Source organism: Babylonia areolata, chromosome 12 (genome assembly GCF_041734735.1).
Source record: "Babylonia areolata isolate BAREFJ2019XMU chromosome 12, ASM4173473v1, whole genome shotgun sequence".
NCBI lineage: Eukaryota > Metazoa > Mollusca > Gastropoda > Neogastropoda > Buccinidae > Babylonia > Babylonia areolata.
Window position 1 is genome coordinate 42,403,966 of NC_134887.1, and position 17,547 is coordinate 42,421,512.

The 17,547-nt window shown below is 46.0% G+C and overlaps 2 protein-coding genes across 2 annotated transcripts in view; one reads left to right on the forward strand and one right to left on the reverse strand.

Annotated features, from left to right (window-relative positions):
• Nucleotides 1–8,076, forward strand: part of LOC143288644 (E3 ubiquitin-protein ligase Bre1-like) — a 42,030-nt gene extending 33,954 nt beyond the window's left edge. Inside the window, exons 16-19 of the mRNA XM_076597309.1 lie at nucleotides 27–199; nucleotides 2,423–2,600; nucleotides 3,283–3,384; nucleotides 5,040–8,076. Coding sequence (XP_076453424.1) covers nucleotides 27–199; nucleotides 2,423–2,600; nucleotides 3,283–3,384; nucleotides 5,040–5,216 — 630 coding nt within the window. The 3' untranslated portion in view covers nucleotides 5,217–8,076. The remainder of the gene's footprint in view (nucleotides 1–26; nucleotides 200–2,422; nucleotides 2,601–3,282; nucleotides 3,385–5,039) is intronic.
• Nucleotides 8,077–10,851: 2,775 nt separating this feature from the next.
• The window catches only part of LOC143287938 (ATP-sensitive inward rectifier potassium channel 11-like), a 10,020-nt gene continuing 3,324 nt past the window's right edge, over nucleotides 10,852–17,547 (reverse strand). The window contains exons 3-6 of the mRNA XM_076596181.1: nucleotides 17,128–17,252; nucleotides 14,342–14,575; nucleotides 12,217–12,503; nucleotides 10,852–11,573 (exon numbers count right to left, since the gene is read on the reverse strand). Coding sequence (XP_076452296.1) covers nucleotides 11,438–11,573; nucleotides 12,217–12,503; nucleotides 14,342–14,575; nucleotides 17,128–17,252 — 782 coding nt within the window. The 3' untranslated portion in view covers nucleotides 10,852–11,437. The remainder of the gene's footprint in view (nucleotides 11,574–12,216; nucleotides 12,504–14,341; nucleotides 14,576–17,127; nucleotides 17,253–17,547) is intronic.

The window sequence follows — 17,547 nt, forward strand, 5'->3', positions numbered from 1 at the left end:
TGATATATGTGTGTGTGTGTGTGTAGCGGATCAAGTCGAACCAGATCCAGAAGCTGCTGAAGGAGGAGAAGGAGGTGCTGGAGGAGCAGGGCACACAGCTACACCAGCAGGTGGAGGCTCAGAACCTGGTGGTGCGATCCCTGGAGGACAAGGAGCGCATCATGCAGCAGTCCCTTGCCCTCATCGAGAAGGAGGCCAGGTATGTGGGTGTGGCTGTGCGTGTGGGTGTGTGTGGGTGGGTGTGTGTGGGTGTGCGTGGCTGCGCTCGCCACTCGCCTCTCACACACTGGCAGGTGTTGTTTGTGGCCAGGTGACTGTAACTCCCCCATTGCCAGGCTCAGCGCTTGGCCTTTTTTCTGAGATTGACATAAGCTTTTAGTTAGGCCAGTAGCAAAGTGAGAGCTGTATGATTGGTGGTTTCTCTACTGCAGTGGGACGTCATTTACGGCTGAGTCTACCTTCCAGGCTCAACGCTCCGCCTGATTTCTGAGATTGACAAGCTTTCAGACAAGCCAGCAGTGGATTCAGAGCATTATGATAAGTGGTTTCTCCACTGTAATGGGAAGTCATTTACAGCTTTTGGTGAAGGACTGTACTAGAAGGAAAGATTGTGCTGTTTTATAGTGCTGCAGTCTTCGGGGCTTTTTAGCCTTAGGGGATCATCCCCAATGCTGACTGTCCTAAAGCCCTCTTGACAGAGAGAGTGGGGATGTAACTTGGGCAAGATTCTCTCCACTATAATCAGATTCTCACCCAGATAATTAGGACAGCGGTTCCCTTCTCTGCTGTTTTGACGGTTACAGCTGGACACGACTCACGATTGTATGTAACTCCGCTCCTCTCAAACCTGCTGTCCCTCACCCTCAGTGAGGAGGCCAGGTATGCAGACTGTGAGACACGACTCACGATTGTATGTAACTCCCTTCCTCTCAAACCTGCTGTCCCTCACCCTCAGTGAGGCCAGGTACACAGACTGTGAGACACGACTCACGATTGTATGTAACTCCCCTCCTCTCAAACCTGCTGTCCCTCACCCTCAGTGAGGCCAGGTATGCAGACTGTGAGACACGACTCACGATTGTATGTAACTCCCTTCCTCTCAAACCTGCTGTCCCTCACCCTCAGTGAGGCCAGGTATGCAGACTGTGAGACACAACTCAATGATTATATGTAACTCCCTTCCTCTCAAACCTGCTGTCCCTCACCCTCAGTGAGGCCAGGTATGCAGACTGTGAGACACGACTCACGATTGTATGTAACTCCCTTCCTCTCAAACCTGCTGTCCCTCACCCTCAGTGAGGCCAGGTATGCAGACTGTGAGACACGACTCACGATTGTATGTAACTCCCTTCCTCCCAAACCTGCTGTCCCTCACCCTCAGTGAGGCCAGGTATGCAGACTGTGAGACACGACTCACGATTGTATGTAACTCCCTTCCTCTCAAACCTGCTGTCCCTCACCCTCAGTGAGGCCAGGTATGCAGACTGTGAGACACGACTCACGATTGTATGTAACTCCCTTCCTCCCAAACCTGCTGTCCCTCACCCTCAGTGAGGAGGCCAGGTATGCAGACTGTGAGACACGACTCACGATTGTATGTAACTCCCCTCCTCTCAAACCTGCTGTCCCTCACCCTCAGTGAGGCCAGGTATGCAGACTGTGAGACACGACTCACGATTGTATGTAACTCCCTTCCTCTCAAACCTGCTGTCCTTCACCCTCAGTGAGGAGGCCAGGTATGCAGACTGTGAGACACGACTCACGATTGTATGTAACTCCCTTCCTCTCAAACCTGCTGTCCCTCACCCTCAGTGAGGCCAGGTATGCAGACTGTGAGACACGACTCACGATTGTATGTAACTCCCTTCCTCCCAAACCTGCTGTCCCTCACCCTCAGTGAGGAGGCCAGGTATGCAGACTGTGAGACACGACTCACGATTGTATGTAACTCCCCTCCTCTCAAACCTGCTGTCCCTCACCCTCAGTGAGGAGGCCAGGTACGCAGACTGTGAGACATGTCTGCCCTGTTCCAGAATGGCCCTTATTTGCTACAGTAAAATGTGAATCGTATTGATTTTTGAAAATTATAATATGTTAGTAATAATGACAGTGGTATCACTACTACTGCTATTATGATAATGATGGTACTGCTGCTGTTACTGATGATGATGATACCACTGCTGCTGCTGCTGCTGATGATGATAATGACACTACTAATACTAGTTATAGTACTTCAACGAATTGTAATGATGTTGGTGATGATAATAATAATGGCACTGCTACTACTAGTAATGAAACTAGAATGAATGATAATGATGATACTGACACTACTGCTACTACTGGTAATGATTTTGACAAAGAATGATAATGATGAAAATAATAACAATAACGGCACTAACACTACCAACGTGTCTGTCCCCAGCTTCACCCAGCAGGCTCTGGAGCTGCACAAGAGGAAGGCAGTGGAGAGTTCCCAGACGGCGGCCGACCTGAAGCTGCACCTGGACAAGTACCAGGCCCAGCTGAAGGAGGCGCAGATAGCTGTGGCCGAGAAGACCAGCGCCCTTGACCAGGAGGTCTTCAAGTACAAGAGGATGCAGGTTAGGAGTAGGGAGGTGGGGAGGGTTGGAGGGGGCGTGGGGTTGGGGATAATGATAGCGATAATAATTATTTTATTTGTAGAATGTCTAATCAAATAAATTCTGCTTAATAGTTTTATTTGCATAGCATCTAATCAAATCAATTTTGCTCAAGGCAGTTTTACAGGATAATAGTTCCAATAAGAATACAGTACCTATAATTTTATTCATAGAGCAGCCTAATCAAAATAAATTTTGCTTTTGGTGATTTACAGGACAATAAGTTCCCCAAAAAATATATTGCAGTACCTTACACCATCCATCAAAACATTGCAGTCTAGCTAAGTGAGAAACATACCATGCCATGACGAGACAGTGAATCCAAGATACATAAGTACAGTACATATATTGCAAACTTTATATTCATATATACATACATACATACCTGCCTGCCTCCCAACCTACCTATTGTCCAAATGCCAAGCCTTGCGAATTGATCTTACTAGAAGAATTACAGCCAAGGCTGGCAAAATTTGTTCACAATTGTTTCTTTTCATAATATGCTCATGTTTATGTTTTATTGTGTCTTATAAACCGTAAGGTTTTGTGACAATAAAATATTGTATTCTATTCTACATACATGACATACATAACAGTTCAATGTTTGTGTGTGTGTGTGTGTGTGCACCACTGGTGTGTGCAGGAGGAGGTGGCCAAGCTACAAAGGAAGCTGGAGCGCAGTCAGAAGATCGAACAGGCCGGGGCGGCCGATGAGGTGCTGCTGGAGGAGATCAAGGAGTACAAGGTCAGTGGGCCACACAGAGAGAAACTCCCCTGGTCATGTTTTAGTTCTGCTGGAGACAAGATTGTGTGTATGTGTGTGTGTGTGGCAGGGTTAGAAATGCCCAGATATATATATATATATATATATATATATATATATATATATATAGTTGTACGGGAGATTATGCGATTTTTTTGAAAAGAAGACTACATCTTATTTTATATTACTTTGAATAACTTTCTTGATTTTTCTAAAGTAGAGAGGTAATGACATAGTTTGATCTCTATTTTTCCACCAATTTTGTCTGTGTGGTTTTTTGTTTTTTTTCTCTCACTCTCCCTTTCTCTCTCCCTCTCCTTTTCTTTTTTTTTTTTTTTTTTTTTTTTTTTTTTTTTTTTTTTTTTTGTATGTGAATGTATGTTGTTGTTTTTTCTTCATCTTACTTCCATTTTTTATTTCAATTATTAAAGAATAATTATCACATGACATAAAAATGACCTAGGTCACTTGCACACACATGCACGCATGCACAGATTTTACACTGCACTACAGTACGCTAGACTACAGTACACTACACTACACTGCATGAAGACTTCATTGTTTGTGTGTGTGTTGACCATGTGTTGACGCCTTCTATCCCACACACACACACATTTTCACTGCACTACACTACACTGACACTACACACCACAGCATGACACTGCACTACACTACACTACATGACACACTATATGAAGACTTCATTGTGTAAATGTGTGTTGACCTTCAGGAGCAGCTGACCTGCCTCCACCCCCACATATTTTCACTACGCTACACCACGCTGCGCTACACTACATTACACTCTACACCACACTACACCACACAACAATGCACTGCACTGCACTACACTGAATTACACCACACCACACTGTACCACACCACACCACACTACACTGTACCACACCACACCACACCACCACACCACACTACACCACACCACACCACCACACCACACTACACCACACCACACCACACTATACCACACCACACCACACCACACCACCACACCACACCACACCACCACACCACACCACCACACCACACCACACCACACCACCACACCACACTACACCACACCACACCACACTACCACACCACACCACACCACACCACACCACACCACACCACCACACCACACTACACCACACCACACCACACCACACTACACCACACCACACCACACCACACCACACTACACCACACCACACCACACTATACCACACCACACTACACCACACCACACCACACTACACCACACCACACCGTACCACAGTACACTACACTGCACCACACCACACCACACCACACCACACCACACACCACATTACACCACACTACACCACACAACAATGCACTGCACTACACTGAATCACACTACACCACACCACACCACACCACACCACACCACACCACACTATACCACACCACACTATACCACACCACACCACACTACACCACACTGTACCACACCACACCACACTACACCACACCACACCACACCACACCACACCACACTGTACCACACTACACTATACTACACCACACCACACCACACCACACTACCCCACACCACACTACCCAAAACATTCTACCCTACCCTCCTGTACACTTCATTGTATGTGTGTGTTGACCTTCAGGAGCAACTGACGTGCCCCTCGTGCAAGGTGAACCGGAAGGACGCCGTGCTGGTCAAGTGCTTCCACGTCTTCTGCCTAGAGTGCTTACGCACACGCTACGAAACGCGACAACGCAAGTGCCCCAAGTGCAATGCCGGCTTTGGGGCAAACGACTTCCATAGACTGTACCTGACTTGAAGGGGCAGCGTCACTCCTGGGGCATTGTGGAGGGGATGGTGTGGGTAGGGGTGAGCGGGTGTGATTGGAATTGAGCACTGTTGGGGTGGATGTTTGAACGTGGAAGTGGGAGGGACTGTTGTTGCAAGTGGTCGTTTTGATGATCTGTTGGGGATGTTGTCCAGTTGTGTGTTAGTTTTTTTGGTGGGCCCTGTGTCTGTGTTTGTGTTATTCATGTGTGTGTTCTGTTCAGTCCACCATGACAAACCTGGTTTGTTTGTGTTGTCTTTTTGGTATGTCTTTCCTATTTCATCACTCTTGTTTGTGGTTTTTCTTCATTGCTCTCATTCTTTTTTCTCGTTCATGGTTTTTCTTCATTGGTATTGCTGATGTTTTTTCTTCACTGTTCTCATCTTTCTTGTTCTTTTTGAAAAAGTTTTTATAAATTTATTTTTGAGGGGCCTGTTTTGATTCCACCCACATTTACCTTGCAAACCATGCACCAACAATGTCCCCACATCCTGTTTTCTTTTCACTTTGTTTGGCTTTACCAAAGCTCTGCACTGCCATTCTTCAGCACATGTTGCTCATGGTTATTTTCTAAACATCTGTGTGAGTGGTGGTCATGACATGGTCAGCAATGCTTCTGTGAAGGACTGGGCATGTGATGTGTGTGTGTGTTGGTGCTTTTTTGTTTGTTTGTTTGTTTGTGTTGCTGCCCCGTCATCTGCACTGACTCAGTGGCATTACTCTCATGCTGCTTTCTGTTTCCCATACACGGCCACACCTGGGTTATCTGTTGCAGTCCACAAGGAACGATCCATGTTAAGTCGCCAGAGGGAACCCTGCATTGCTGCTGAATCACTTAGGTGGTGTTTAGTAGTGCCTGTGTTCTGATTTAACATACTTAGGAAGTACCTTCTGAGCACCACACTCATGACAGTAATTGCTTAGTTGTAGAGCCAGGCTGAGTGATTGTCCCCCCTTCCAAAAAAAAAAAAAAAAATAGCCCCCTCCCCTTTTCCTCCACCCACTTAATCATTTGCACCCATGCATTCAGTTGAATATTCTCACCCCCCCACACCCCCCTCTCCCCTTTTAAAATTTTTTAAATTTTTTATTGCCTGTCAGAATGACAAGATACGTAAATAACAACTTAAAGATCTTGATTTATTTTGGTGTGATGAATGTTGGTGCTGATACTCTCAGACAAGAGTGTTACTGCTGTTAGGTTATGAAAAGGATACTATCAATGGTTTCTCCACTGCAATAAGAATTTATTGACAGATTAGTCTTTTGTGAAGGACTATGACTTGCTAACTGTGAGGCAAGATTGCACTGGCTCTTAGTGCTGCACCCTTCAGGGCTTGTTGGCTTTTGGGACCATCCTAACACCGACTGTCCAAAGCCCTCTTGGCCAAGAGAGTGGAGATATAATTTGGGCGAGATTCTCCACATGCATCATTTTCTAGCCCAGATAGTTGGGACAGCAGTTGCCTCCTCTTCTGTTGTGAAGGTCGTAGTTGGACACAACTATCACACACTGTCAAGTGCAGTAGTTGGGGGTTGGCAGGTGGGGATGGAGGTGGTGTGGATACCTGCGATGTGGGGAAGACAGCATGGGACCATGCTGGAGGGCAACATGTCCACCCCTGTGGGAGTGCTGGACACAGTGGCAGTGTGTTTGAAAGTGTGTGGAACCAAGAGGGGTATGATCTGATCTGATTCTGAATTGTGTGTGTTGTGTGTGTATTGGTACGTTTTTATCACTAGAAGATATTAATTGATTAATGTCATGGAAATTGTTTCAGAATGTTGTGTTCCTGTTTGGCTGTCTCATTGTCTTAGGTTTCTCTCTCTTTCTCTCCCTCTTTTAATATGTATGTGTGTGTGTCTCTTGGAACAATGGCAGATGTCTTAAGTTGGCCAGTGTGCCAATATCTCTACTGTTAGAGAAAAACAGATTCATTCATTCTCTTATTAACTCACTCTGGAAGATGGAATGCTATAGCGGTTTCAAGAATTAAAATTTTTCCACGTTTTCCTCATGTGGTAGCATAACAATCCCAGCTGCACCAGGCATTGCGAACGTGTCGAGGGTCGAATGGAAAGTTTCTTCATGAGATTTCATAACAACACATTCCACAGCGAGCCAGCGAGTTCAGGACCCCACACGACAAGCTAATCTGCATACGTATCGAAAATGGCGTCGCAGGTGATACAAGTGGAAATTTTTGGAGCAAACTAGATCACAACAGCGGCTTTTAGTGATAAAAATGCTAGTTGTTGAGAGGCTTTGTTGTGACTGTGGCTGAAGTTACCCAGTTCCTGTCTGTTCTGTGTTCCTTGTCTGCAGCAGTGTATGGAAAGTTAGAGTGAAAGAGAATAAAATTAGGTCTGTCAGGATCACTGGGTGAATATCATCCTGTTGTACGTTAAAGGAAGATGCTCATTTCTTGTCACAACAAATTTTCACTCTGGGAGTTGCTGCCTGATTTTCACTTGAAAAATCATTTGATTGGGGAAAAATTAACAGTTAAAAGAAATTGATTATTTAAATAAATTTAATTACACTTACTAATCTGTGACCCACTGGTGCAGACTCTTGCAGAGTCTGATACTTGTCCTTTGCAAAATAACCATCCAACATGTTGTTTGGGGTAAGGAAGTGACCAGGTCAACAGTTTGGGTACAGGGTGGTGTATTGAGAGGGAGCCAGAAAAAATTGGCAGTGACCTCCGTTATTGTTTCATAAATGCTGAATACAGGTTGTTTTCATATCCTACCAATTGAACAAGGTATTTATGTGGTGAATGTCATATGGAGAGTGAGTGAAGGTGGATCTTAATAAAGTGTTTATGAAGAAGTGACCAAAAAAAAAGTGGTGGAAGCTTGTGTTCTTGGTTTGGTTGAATGGCAGGTGTTGCTTTAGATACGACTTGTGCGTGTGGCTGCCTGTGTTTCACTAAGGAGCTAAGCATGAGAGGTGGCTGGCTGATGTTGTAGGGAATCAGTGCTACATCACAAGGCCAAGGGAGAGAAAGTGCTGACCTTGGGATACCAGTCAGCCAGTGATGTCTCGAATGACTGGGTCAGGTTGTGTGTGGGGAATGAGAGTGGACGCATCCTAAAGAACATCCTCCAGTCCACAGCTAATTTGAGACTGGATCTTTAAGCTGTAAGACATGAAGGCCTGTATCACAGGCATTTGCATGAGACCTCATCTCTGGTGACATTGATACTCCAGCACTGGTAGCAGGAAAACCTTTCAGGGGAGTTCAGTTTCTCATGAAGATGTCTGGATCTTCCAGCTGTAAGACATAAAGCCTGTACCACAAAGGCATTGGCACGAGACCTCATCTGCTGCCATTGGTATAGACAAGCACTGGCAGCAGGAAAACCGTGGAGGCAGACCCTTTAAGAGGAGATCAGTTTCTCAAGAGGATCTCATAGTGTTTCGACAAATCCACATAATAAATAGTTGTAGTAGTAGTTTATAAATAGTAGTAGTAGTAGTAATTTTTTTGTTTTTATCTATTATTTACTTATTTCTTTTTATTTATTTTTTTAAATTTATTTTTAATTTTATTTATTTTTTTGTGTTACTGTGGGTTTTTTTAATAATTGAAAAAAAATTTTTTTTATTATTATTTATTTATTAAAAAAAACAAAATTTTCCTCAAGGCTTGACTAAGCGCGTTGGGTTATGCTGCTGGTCAGTCATCTGCTTGGCAGATGTGGTGTAGCGCATATGGATTTGTCTGAACGCAGTGACGCGTCCTTGAACTACTTATACTGATACACATAAGATACACCACATCTGCTAGGCAGAAGCCTGACCAGCAGCATAACCCAGTGCGTTTAGTCAGTCCTTGAGTGCATGCCTATTTATTTGTGTACCTGTCAGTGGATTTCTTCCACACAATTTTGCCAGAGGACATTTGTTCCAGTACACCAGGTGCCTGTTGCACAGGGGACATGATTTATCACCTCATCCAAATGACCAGACACTGAGTTTGATTTTTCCAGTCAAACTTTGGTGGAAGGGCGAGACTGGGATTTGAACCCTGTGTATTGAGAACTAGAATGGACATATCCCATCAGTGGAGTGATGGCCTAGAGGTAATGCGTCTGCCTAGGAAGCGAGAGAATCTGAGCGCACTGGTTTGAATCACGGCTCAGCCGCCGATATTTTCTCCCCCTTGACTAGACCTTGAGTGGTGGTCTGGACGCTAGTCATTCGGATGAAACGATAAACCGAGGTCCCGTGTGCAGCACGCACTTAGCGCACGTAAAGGACCCATGGCAACAAAAGGGTTGTTCCTGGCAAATACTGTAGAAAAATCCACGTCGATAGGAAAAATAAAACTGCACGCAGGAAAAATACAAAAAAATGGGTGGTGCTGTAGTATAGCGACGCGCTCTCTCTGGGGAGAGCAGCCCGAATTTCACACACAGAAATCTGTTGTGATAAAAAGAAATACAAATACAAAATCCCAAAGAACATCCTCCACAGCTTATTGGAGAATGGATCTTAAAGCTGAAAGACATAAATGCCTATTAAATTTTCAGAGGCAACGGCAAGAGATGTTATCTCTGGTGCCACTGATGCAGTCGAGCACCAGTAGCTGGAAAGGCTTGGAGGTAGAGCCTTCAAGTGGGGTCCAAGCAAGCTGAGGAGACAAACACGCACACACACACACACACGCACACACATACGCTAAGATAAAACAAGATAAAATACTTTACCGTTATCTTTTGCCACAGGTTCTAAAGCGGACCCTAACCAATGTGAAGATAAAAAAAATCAGTTGGTCACAGCACATTAGTTTTTGAGCTGTACATTTCTAACACATTGTAGTTAATACCGTTATGTGCAACAGATTTCCAGACCAGAACACGCCTAGACCACTGAAAGTTCTGCTGTTATTTTATTTTTATCCACAAATCAAACTTAACTTTGTACAAATTTACAGCACTTGTCAACTGACTTTGTGAAAGAGGGGTTAATCCGTGTAAGCAAATGACTTCAGATTACTGGCGAAGTTGGTTCCCTTCAATTGCAAGACTTCTGAACGCACAAACATGGAATACCGCCAATGCAAGTGACCCGCCAATCTGATTTCCCATCTTCTGAGTGTTACCAGCAAAACGGAGATGAGTTATTAACAAATGTTGTACAGAAAGAGATTGAATAATAACAAGTGAAACTGTCTGTACGCGTAGTCCTGAGTTTGTGTGTGTGTGTGTGTGTGTGTGAGTGAAAGGATAATTAAAACTTGAAACTTGTGACGGAGTCTGGGTTGGAGATGAATGACGGAGATAACACATGACAACAGATTCATACCTCAAAGTACAAATGCGGCAGTTTCCTTGGTTAAAATGACAAGAACGAAACAAACCAGCAAAACACACCATGGCCATTTTGTTCAAATATTTGTTTTATCTGTTTCAAATGTAACTATTTCACACTTCATCAACAAAAGTTACATTGGGCTGCCTCGCCTCTCCCTCTTTCTAATGCACGCTCGCTCGCTCGCATGAACACACACACACACACACACACACCGTGACACACACAAACACACGCGTCTACTTCAACACACACATATAGGTTGTACTCTGCAATCAGTCACGCCGATGTAACAACAACTCACTCTCTCTGTTTACCTCTCTCTCTCTCTACCTCTGTTTTGGACACTGTTGAAACACACTGAAATACAATACATGGTTTAACTGTATTTGCTGCTGCTACTGTTTTTGTTTTGTGCTTGCCTTTTTGAATGTAGTGAAATGACTGCTGTTGTCGGTAAGACCTAGCTTTCCACCTGACATTTTTATTAAAGAAGAATCAATGTGATGACAGCGATGATCGGTGTAATGGATTCTGCTCTGTAATGCCGTGAGGTATTATTGTTCAATGTTGTGATGGGTTTTGTTCTGGTGCTGGTGTTGCTATCATTCTTATAGTTGATTCTGTTCTATAAATGGTGGTGTTGGCATCGTTGATGAAGTGGATTCTGTTCCGTTAGTGCACGTGTGTAACATATGTCAGCTTCAGAAATACGAGAACACAACTGAAAGTGAGAAACGAAACGGTGTCTGCACGTACTGCGTGAATGATAGCACAACACAAAAAACACGATGGTGATGGCATGGTCGTTGTGGGTTCGGTTCTGTAAGTGCACACGTGTGTAGCTATAGTGTAGTCAGCAGCTGCCTGGAAGCCGTGAGTGTGGTGCTCAGGGAGCAGCGCACGCGTTGTTGTCATAGACCGGGTCCTCCCCCACTGACTCCGCCTCCCCCACTGACACCTCTTCCCCCAGCTCCCGCTCCTGCTCCGTCCGCAGGTGCTCGTCGTAGTCACGTGCACTCAGCCTGCCAGCCAATCAGAACCTTGGGTTTACTATTCAATACAGTACGCAACAACAACAAACAACCACAACTAACAAGAATACGGACCAACATACACACACTCGTGTGTTTCAGTGTGACAGCCAACGAAAAGAATTTAAAATATTGCCCCCCCCCCCCCCCCCCAGTCCCCCTCCTCCCCAAAACAAAAGAGAAAGACGACGAAGAATACCGAGGACAAATCGTTGTGCCGCCACCCAGTAAGTGGTCATTGTAAAACACACTGTCTTAAGCACCTGAGTGTATACCCATCCACTAAAAATCCAGGCAAGAGTTACCCACTCACTCGATCGATCACTTTTTTAACCACTCACTCGATCACTCACTTCTTCAGCCACCGACTCACTCATTCACTCGCTCTCTCACTCACTATCACTCACTTCTTTACCCCATCACTCACTTATTTACCCACTCATTCACTCACTCACTCGCTTTCTCAGTCACTCGATCACTCATTCTCTCGATCACACACTTCTCCACCCACTCACCGTACTCACTCACTCACTCGATCACTGACTGTTCCACTCACTTCTCCACTTACTCACTCCCTTCCCTCCCCAAGCAGACAGCCCCACCCCACCACCACCCCAACAACAAACACACTGACTTGGGCGTCATGGACGGCACGACGTTGTTGAAGCGCGTGAAGTCGCAGCACCATGTCTCGTGCACCTCGTCGTAGTCCTCCAAGCGGACGAATCGGTGGCCCCACAGGATGTCACGTGACGAGTAGCACGTGCGGGCCTGGCACAGCTCACCCGTGCTCTCGATGGTGCCTTCCAGGAAGACGAGGATGTCGAACTTCTCCTTCATCACGTCTGCGGGGGAGAGGGTGTAGAGGGGGGAGTCAGGCGTGATGCGGTGAGACAGCACTAGGGGCCAGATGAGGAACACCTGCACAGCGAACACCTTGCATCACTGTCGCCCGTTCCTCAAGGAGGCGTCACTACGTTCGGACACTTCAAATCCACATTTGCTTACACCACGTCTGCTAGGCAGATGAACCCGACGGCAGCATTACCGAACACGCTTGTCAGGACTTGAGGGCATGCATATATATATATATATATAATGTGTGTGTGTGTGTGTGTGTGTGTGTGTGTGTGTGTGTGTGTACTTATCATTGTGGCTCTCTTTCACAGAGGAGAGCACTTAAAGAGTATCATGTTGCCATGGGTTCTTGTTCAGTGTGCCATGTGCGTGCTGCACACGGAGAAGAGTCATCAAAAATCTCGTCAACAATTCTGTGCTTTATCTTGTAGAAAAATGTACTCTGTGTAATCTGTATAACGCAGGCAAGAAAATTCAGTTGAAGTAATTTTACAAAGATGTGCAGCTTACCCTGAACTATCCTAAAACTTAAAACCAAAAGGAACAGTAGTTCCTTTTATTTCATGTCCACAGAAGCGGACATGAATCAAGAATCCTTTTTTCCACCTCCAGAGTTTGGGACATTATGTTTTCTTTGATGCAGCGGGACACCACTAGTGGCCAGATAACTGCACATTAGACAAAAAAAATTTTTCCACCCGCATGATTTGGGACATTAAAGAAAAATGATGAATGATGACTGTGCTAATGACGATGCAGTTGTAGGGAGGTCATTCAGGTTTTGGACAACTTGACAGGGATAAGGGATGTAGTCCCTGAGACTCATAATGCATCTCGGCGTCAACCAGGCTGAGAGATACAGACACCTTGCAGTGTTGGTCAGGAAATTGGAGCTACACGCCCGAAAACTCATCCGTGAAGAGGATGACTCGACGAGCTGTGTGGTCCCAGTCTTCCCACTTAAGCCCACATCACACTCAGCTCTGGCCACGGGCCGACAAAAACCCATTTCATGGGGACTGAACTCGCGTCCTTCCAGTCACCAGTCCGCGACGCTGACATCATCACGAAGAGTGGTGAGAGTCAAGAGTACTTCACTCCTTTGGGGGCGTGGAGGATATCAAACAACAGTGGTGTTTTACACCGAAGTAAAACGTACACAGGAATCAAAATACATTGACGTAATGTATAAGAAACAAATGAGCAATTAAAACACAATGTTAAAAGTTAAGTACATGAAACAAACACAAAGAACACACAAGGCAACATTGGTGGCAAGATGATAAACACCTTCACCTTCAGACATTGTATTGAATTGTACTGTACTGTACTGTACTGTACTGTACTGTACTGTACTGTACTGTATTGTATTGTATTGTTGTATTGTACTGTATTGTGTTGTATTCTGCTGAATAGTATTGCGTTATGTTGCATTGTATTACGCTTTGTCAAAATGTATTTCTGTGTGAAATTCTGGATGTTTTCCTCGTGAAGAGCGCGTCGCCGTAACACAGTCACCATTATATTTTACTTCTTTTTTTTCTGTTTGCAAGTGGATCTGTCTTACTCTAAGACTGGATTTTTCTATGGAATTTTGCCATGGACAACCATTTTGTTGCCTTGGGTTGTTTCATGTGCGCTATGTTCATGCTGCACGACATACTGTCAATGCTGCGTACGCACGCACGTGCGTTGTGTGTGTGTGTGTGTGTGTGTGTGTGCGCGCGGTTGAGATGGGGGACGCCAACACACACACACACACACAGAGAACAAACGAACAGCAGCAACAACAAAAATTCCTTTCAACCTCTTCCCCACCACCCAACGCTTTCCCCGGACTTTTCTCCCTCCATACCCCCCACCTCCACCGCCCCCCCCCCCCCACCCCCGCCTCTCATCACCTTATCGCCCATGCCATGCACTTGGAAGGTGAGGCGGTGCTGGAACAAGGGGTAGACGTGCTTCTCCGCCACCACCCGCCGGCGGACGAGAATGCCGTGCACTGTGCTGTCCACCAGGTGCGTGCGGCGCATGTCGCCCACGCGGATCTGGAAGGTGAGGTGGCCGGCCTCCAGACAGAGGCAGGCGTTGCGCGAGAAGACCAGCGTGTGACGGCGGTGCTTGGGCCGGGCCAGCTGGGGGACAAGTAGGGGCCATGGAAAGGTTAAAAAACAAACTGCTGTGGGGGTTTTGATTGGGGACACTAGGACATTGAAGAATTAAACTGTCGTCAAATTTTTTGGCTGGGTAAGCTGGGGACAGTATGGGCAAGGGAAGTGTAAAAAGCTGCAGTGGTGTTTTGGTTCTGGATAAGCTGAGGATACTGGGGTAGAGAAGGGTTAGACTGGTGTGATTTTGGTTAAACTGTCATGGTGTTTTGGGTCTGGATAAGCTGAGGATACTGGGGTAGAGAAGGGTTAGACTGTTGTGATTTTGGTTAAACTGTCATGGTGTTTTCGGTCGGGGCAGCTGGGGACAGTAAGGGCAAGGGAAGGGTTAAAATAAATTGTTGTGGTGCTTTTTACTGGGGACACGGGCATTGAAGGGTTAAACTGTTGTGCTGTTTTTGACTGGGGACACTTGGGACATGAGTTAAATGCTGTCATGGTGTTTTTCACTGGGGACACTGGGGCAGGGAAGTGTTAAACTGTCATGGTGTTTTTGACAGGCTAAGCTGTGGGCATTTAAGGATTAAAAGCTGTCGTACTGTTTTCAACTGGGCCAGCTGGGAACACTGGGGCAGGGAAGTGTTAAACTGTTGTGGTGTTTTTGACAGGGTAAGCTGTGGGCATTTAAGGGTTAAAAGCTGTCGTACTGTTTTCAACTGGGCCAGCTGGGAACACTGGGGCAGGGAAGTGTTAAACTGTTGTGGTGTTTTTGACTGGCCAGCTGGTGGGCAGTAGGGGCAAGGGAAGGGTATACTGGGGTATGGAAGGGTTAAAGATTGTGGTGGTGTTTTTGACTGGGGACACAGGAGCATGGAAGGGTTAAACTGTCATGGTGTTTTTGGCTGGGGACACAGGAGCATGGAATTGTTAAACTGTCATGGTGTTTTTGGCTGGGGACACAGGAGCATGGAATGGTTAAACTGTCATGGTGTTTTTGGCTGGGTAAGTTGAGGACACTGGGGCAGGGTAGGGTTAAAAGCTCTAGTGGTGTCTTTGACTGGACAAGCTTAAAAGCTGTCATGGTGTTGTCGACTGGGTAAACTAAAGACACTGGGGCAGGGAAGGGTTAAAAGCTGTCATGTTATTTTGCACTGGGGACACTGGGGCAAGGAAGTATTAAACTTTCATGGTGTTTTTGACTGAATAAGCTGAGGATACTGGGGCAGGGAAGAGTTAAACTGTCATGGTGTTTTTGAGTGGGCCAGCTGAGGACACTTGGGTAGGGAAGAGTTACAAGCTGTTGTGTTTTTGGCTTGGCAAGTTGTGGACACTGCAGCAGGGAAGGATTAAACTATCCTGGTGTTTTTGACTGGACTAGCTGGGGACAGGGGCAGTGAAAGTTAAAACATTCTGATGTTTTTGGCTGGGCAAGCTAGGGACACTAAATTAGGGACAGGGACAGGGGCAGGGAAGAGTCAAACTGTCATGGTGTTTCTGATTGGGTAAGCTGGGGACACTGGGGCAGGGAAGAGTTAAAAACTGTCATGGTGTTTCTGGCTGGGTAAGCTGTGGACACTGGGGAAGGGAAGAGTTAACTGACGTGATGTTCTGGGCTGGGGACACTGGGGCATGGAAGAGTTAAACTGACGTGATGTTTTCGCTGGGTGAGCTGCTGAGACTCGGGCATGGAAGGGTTAAACTGTTGTGGTGTTTTGGGCTGGATAAGCTGAAGATACTGGGGTGGTGAAGAGTTAAAAGCTGCCATCTTGTTTTTGGCTGGACAAGCTAGGGACACTCGGGAAGGGAAAAGTTAAAACTGTCGTGATATTTGGCTGGGTCAGCTAAGCAAAGAAGCAGGGATAGAAGAGAGTTAAACAAGTCAAAAGCCTGGGGCGAGCTGGGGACATGGAAGAGGGACAGGACAGGAAAGAGTCGAACAAGTATTGATATTTGAGCCGTATCAGCTGGAGACAGGGACATAAAAAGAGTCAAACATGTCGTGATGCTTGGGGACAGAAGCATGGACGGGGAAGAGTTAAACATGCCATAATGTTAGAGGACAGCTTGGGACAGGAACAGGGATGGGAAAGAGACATAATATTGGAATTTTGACCGGGCTAGTTGCGGACAGGGTATGAATTCAATATGTTGTGACTCTTGGATGGGCTAACTGTGGGCAAGGGTAGGACAAAGTTAAACAATTTCCATTTGGGCTGGGCTTACTTGACACACAAACAAGGATGGGGAAAAGTCAAACAAGCCAAGATTTTTGGGCTGAGCCAGTAAGGGACAGGCACGAGAAAGAGTAAAACATTCCGTGATGTTTGTGCCGGGCCAGATGGCGTGGGGGAGGGGCACTGGGCAGGGAAAGAATTAAATCGATGACACATTCAACCCCCTAACCCCTAACAGACATGAATGAGTACTTAGAGAAGTGAGCTACATTCCAAGAATGAAGAAAGAAAGGAAGAGATGAGAGAGAGAAGAGTGAAAGAGAGACAGAGAGATGAGAGAGAGACAAAGAGACAGTAAGAGACAGAACCAAATAAATCAAAGACGAGACACAGCCGTCCCCTCACCTTAACGTAGAGAAAGCCCAGGACGAATGTCTCTATCATGAAGCCCACGGTGATCTGGAAGTAAATGGCTGGAGTCACGCCCGGACACTCGGAGTTGGGGTGCAGTGTGCCGAACCCGATCGTGGCTGGGACACAAAAACCAACTGAACAGCTGACAGCAAGCTTAATTCAAAGGTTAAACAAGACTTTACTTGTAAGTAGAAGTCTGACCGCAGTTCTAACTCGCGGCAACAGAGCAGCTCGAGAGCGACTGGCCTGTCCGAAACACGTCATCACACTGGCCTAGCCAGTGCGCTCCATCGCGCACTCAACTGTCATTCTGACGAGCGCCCTCGGCAGATATTCTATTCGATAAAATAACGATGTAACGCCGGATCCGAATCGTTCTTTGGTCCCCCAAGGGTATGTTTCGGTTGCCTC